This window comes from Larimichthys crocea, unplaced genomic scaffold (genome assembly GCF_000972845.2).
Source record: "Larimichthys crocea isolate SSNF unplaced genomic scaffold, L_crocea_2.0 scaffold378, whole genome shotgun sequence".
NCBI classification, from domain to species: Eukaryota; Metazoa; Chordata; class Actinopteri; family Sciaenidae; genus Larimichthys; species Larimichthys crocea.
In genome coordinates this window covers 105,247-110,330 of record NW_020854963.1, presented here as the reverse complement: position 1 = coordinate 110,330, position 5,084 = coordinate 105,247, and the positions used below count along the sequence as shown (strand labels likewise).

Sequence of the window (5,084 nt, the reverse complement as noted above, 5' to 3'; positions counted from 1 at the left end):
TTCCTAGTTGTTATTTTTTTTGGGTTCCAGACCCCAGAATCTGTCTCTCTCAACAGTTTCAAAGTGTGCAATTCCTTCTGGTCGTTTACCCTCATCGTCAGGTAGTTTGGACAGTCAGACTGTGTTGTCTGGTCCTTCACCGTGAAGAAGTAGAGAGCAACAGAAGCAGAAAAGGGGACCTGCGCTGACGGCTGAAGCCCAGACCAAACGCTGAAGATTAAGCAGTAGCTCATTCTGGACCAAGAGGTCCTGTCTGGCTCTCCACTGTCCGGTCTGCTCCAATCTTCCTGTCCTCGCCACCTTACTGTGCAACTGAGGCACAGGTCCTGAGCCAGGTATTTTTTGCCAGTTTACATGTGAAAATGACCCACATGTCACCTGGCCGGGGGGGGGGGGGGGGGGGGGGGGGGGGGGGGGGGGGGGGGGGGGGGGGGTCTGTCTAGGATCCTGGCCTGTATCTGTCTGTCCCTGTCGTCCTGTCTGTCCTGGCTGTCCGCTGTGCTGTCTGTCCTGGTCAGATCCGGCGCCTGTCCTCTCTCTCTGGGATCTACAGTGTTTCAGACTTTGGTTGGTTTACCCCGGTCATCACAGCTTTGTCCCATCCGGATCCTAGAAGCCATGCAGTGGAGAGGCCACAGTGAGTGCACACACACCCACACACACACACCACACACACATAACAGCAGACACAGCGCACAACCACACCCAACACACCACATACACAGACCAACACCTACACACAGCACACACACACACACACACACAAAACACACAACATGCCAACACCACAACACCACACAACGCCCCCAACAACACATTAACATCTTGCGGTGGTCAGCCCTTTCCTATGTTTTTTTATCCAAAAGTGATTGGTTTTAGACAGTCTGTGAGTCTGTGGGTTTGAAAGCAGTGAAAGGAGTCAAAGTGTGATTTTCTTTGTAAGTTTATTGTATTAAATCAAAAAACATCACATGGTTCAGTCACATGACTTCATGTGTGTGTCAGTGTTGAACGTGTGCTGTGTTTCACACGCGTGTGCTGTGTTTCACACGCGTGTGCTGTGTTTCTGGCAGATGAAGTTCATCTGGGTGTCACAGTGCAGGTCGTTGAGGCGTCCGTCGTGGTGCAGGTGGACACAGTCTTCTCCTCCTCTGCCCATGCCGTGACCATCCCAGTTGTCCGGCTGTCCGGGTGTCCACTGCCTGGAAACCACACACACACACACACACACACACACGTCAAGGAGGTGATGTAACCAGGGGCAACAACATCACAACAAACTGTGTGTGTGTGTGTTTGATCATCAGTACCTGCGTATCATGGTGTACGGCGTCCAGTTGACCCACTCCCACCGACCGGTTCTCCAATCAGACAGACCGACCCAGTAAAACACAGGAACCGCACGACGGGTCACAAAGTCCTGAACACACACACACACACACACACACTGATGAGACAGACAGACAGGCAGGAAGACAGACAGACAGACAGACAGACAGACAGACAGACAGGCTGTCTCACCCAGGCCTTGTCGTCGTGCAGTATGACCAGGTGAGCTCCCTGTCTGTCACACCACAGTCTGGACTGGTTCCAGGTCAGAGTCAACGAGCTGAAGAGGAAACAGTTCGACTGGAAGTGATCCCAACCCACCGGACAGCAGCCGTCCACTGCAGAGCCTGACCGCTTGACTACCGACAGGTGAACCACAGCAGACAGGGCCACACGGCAGGTGAACACACCTGACAGACAGGTGAACCACACAGACAGGACCAGGCGTAACCCACAGCAGGTCGAACACAGCACAGGGCAACACACAGACAGACAGGTGAACCACCAGACAGGTGAAACAACAGACAGGTGCACACACAGGGACAGGTTGACACAGAACCGGGTGAACCCACAGACCGAACAGGGTGCAACCACACAGACGGACAGGGAAAACCACACAGACCGGTGAACCAGACCGGGAAACACACAGACGGTGAAACACAGACAGGTGAACACACAGACAGGTGACACACAGACGTGAAAAACAAAACAGGTGAACCACACAGACAGGTGAAAACACACCGACAGGGGAACTACACAGGGACAGACAGGTGAAAACCCCAGGACAGCCAGGTGAACACACAGAAGGTGACAACGACAGGTGTAACAACAGACAGGTGAACACACAGACAGACAGGTGAAAAACACACAGGTGGAGGTGAAAACACCAGGACAGGTGAACACACAGCCAGAGGAACACACAGGAAGTGAAGACACAGACACAGGTGAACACAGACACGACAAGTGTGAACAACCTAGACAGGACAGGTGAAAACACAGACAGGTGAAACACAGACCGGTAAAAACACGACAGGACCGGTGAAACACACAGAAGACCGGTGAAACACAGAAGGTGAAACCCACACACAGGGCCACAGACACGACAGGTGAACACGCAGACCACGGACAGGTGCACACCACACACAGGTGAACACAGGCAGGTGAACACACCGAACAGAAGGTGAACACCGACAGGTGAAACTACAGCCGACGGTGAAAACACACAGGGGACAGGTGCAAAACACACACGTGTGAACACCAGACACAGACAGGTGAAAACCAACGACAGCAGGTGCACACGGACAGGTGAACCCCAACAGACAGGTGAACACACCAAGTGTGAACACCGACACAGACGGGTGAACACACAGACAGGTGAACCACACAGGCCAGACAGGTTGAACACACCGACAGGTGAACAAGACAGGTGAACACAGACGTTGAAAAACACACAGACAGACAGGTAACACAGACCGGTGAATCAAGCCAGGGAAACACACCGGAAGGTGAAAACACACAGAAGGTGAAACACACACACAGGTGGAACACACAGGGACAGGCGAACACAGACCAGGTACACACACAGGACAGGTGAACTCACAGACAGTTAACCACATACAGGTGAAACACACAGACCGGTTGCCACAGACAGGTGGAACAACAGGTGAACACACTGGACAGGTGAAACACAGGACAGGTGAAACACCACAGACAGGTGAAACCACACAGGACAGGTGAAACACAGAAAGGTGAAAACAAACAGGTGACACAAAACACAGTGAACACAGAAGGTGAACACACAGACAGGTGGAACCACACCAGACAGGTAAACACAGGGGACAGAACACACAGACCACACAGACAGGTGAACAGGTGTGAGGATCTGTCTGTCTACTTAAAGACACGTGTGTGTGTTCGTGTACTGTTGTTGATGATGCGTTCGAGGGAACATTTGAGTGAAGCAACGCTCCTGCTGAGAGACTCCACGACGGACAGCTGCTTCAACGCCTCGGCCACTGCGCGCGCACACACACACACACACACACACACAGACACACACACACACATTAAAGTAAAAAATGTTTGAGGGAAAAAAGTATTTTTGTCCTTTATGTGATTATAATCTTGAAGATGCCGTGTAGCTGTGTGACCTGAGATCAGCTGAGCTGTGACTGACCTGAGATCAGCTGAGCTGTCTGACCTGAGATCAGCTGATCTGTGACTGACCTGAGATCAGCTGAGCTGTGACTGACCTGAGATCAGCTGATCGTTGTTGTTGGCCACAGCTGACTGCAGCCGCTTCACCTCTCTGGCTGTTTCTGGAACCAGACACAGGAAACTGTTAGCACGTTAGCACGTTAGCACGTTGCTGTGGTCCTCTCCAAATACGACGTCTGTGGGGTTACTGCTGCTGGTTACAGCCCCCTCACATCACCCTCTTGTATGAAGGAGAAACTATAAGGAAACACGTGTGTGTGTGTGTGTGTGTGTGTTACCATGGGCATGCTGCAGTGAGGTGTTCAGTGATTGGACGATGCTGCTCAGGTTGGACAAACTCTGCTCCATCGACTGCTGACGACTGGACGACCTGGAGGCTGAAAAAACATTTTCAGAGTCCAGAACTGGTGTGTGTGTGTGTGTGTGTGTCTGTGTGTGTGTGTCTGTGTGTGTGTGTCTGTGTGTGTGTCTGTGTGTGTGTGTGTGTGTGTGTGTGTCTGTGTGTGTGTGTGTGTGTGTGTGTGTGTGTGTGTGTGTGTGTGTGTGTGTGTGTGTGTGTGTGTGTAAAAACCTCACAGTCCGGTAACATGTCACAAAGCTTTTGGGTAGAAATCAGCGGGGTCAACGATGACTTTGAATTACACTGTTAAAAACACCGCGTCTTTAACAGTCACGTAAATAAGAGGGTCAAAGCTGTAAATCTACGCTGCTTAAAAATAACATTCTTCAACATGTCACTGGGAACGGGGTCAACGCTGATACCACTGGTTAAAAACACCGTCTGTACCATGTACGGTGGTTGGTAACAGGGTCACGCCTGCAACACTGTAAAAAAAACAGTCTGTAACAGTCATGGTAAACAGCGGGTCAACGCTGAATTTACACTGTAAACAAACACGTCTGCTAACATGTCACGGTAACACGGGGTCAACGCTGAATACACTGTAAAACACCAGGTCTGTAAACATGTCACTGAGGGTAACAGGGGTTCAACGCTGAATAACACTGTCAAAACACAGTTCTGTAACTGTCACGTGTAACAGTCGGGTCAACGCTGAATACAATGTAAAACACAGTCTGTTAAATGTCACGATAACACGGGTTGTCAACCGTGAAACACTGTAAAAACCCAGTCTGCACAATGTTACGGGGTTAACAGCGGGTCAACGCTGTGATTACACTGTAAAAACACAGTCTTGCAAGTCTACGCTAAACAGCGGGGTCAATACGCTTGAATACACTGTAAAACCCCAGTCTGAACATGTCCACAGGTTAGGTAAACAGCGGTGATCAACGCTGGCATACACTGTACAACACAGTCTGTAACCATGTTCACTGGTACACAGCGGATGTCAACGTGATTACACTTGTAAAAACACAGTCTGTAAACATGTCACGCTAACAGCGGGTCAACTGCTAACACGTGAAAACCAAGTCGTTGTCACATGTCACGGTAACCGAGGGTCAACGCTGAATACCCCTGTAAAACACAGTCTGTAACATGTCACGGTAACAGCGGGTCAACGCTGACTTACACT

General features: G+C 50.6%; 1 protein-coding gene across 1 annotated transcript; it reads right to left on the bottom strand.

Annotated features, from left to right (window-relative positions):
- Positions 1 to 925: 925 nt before the first annotated feature.
- On the bottom strand, positions 926 to 3,983 carry asgr1a (asialoglycoprotein receptor 1a). The gene is made up of 6 exons (XM_027276436.1): positions 3,825 to 3,983; positions 3,582 to 3,647; positions 3,252 to 3,344; positions 1,522 to 1,676; positions 1,311 to 1,420; positions 926 to 1,202 (listed from the first exon to the last, which is right to left on the bottom strand). The coding sequence occupies exons 1-6, from the start codon at positions 3,892 to 3,894 to the stop codon at positions 1,046 to 1,048; spliced, it is 651 nt and encodes a 216-aa protein (XP_027132237.1). The 5' UTR covers positions 3,895 to 3,983; the 3' UTR covers positions 926 to 1,045.
- Between the last annotated feature and the right edge of the window lie 1,101 nt (positions 3,984 to 5,084).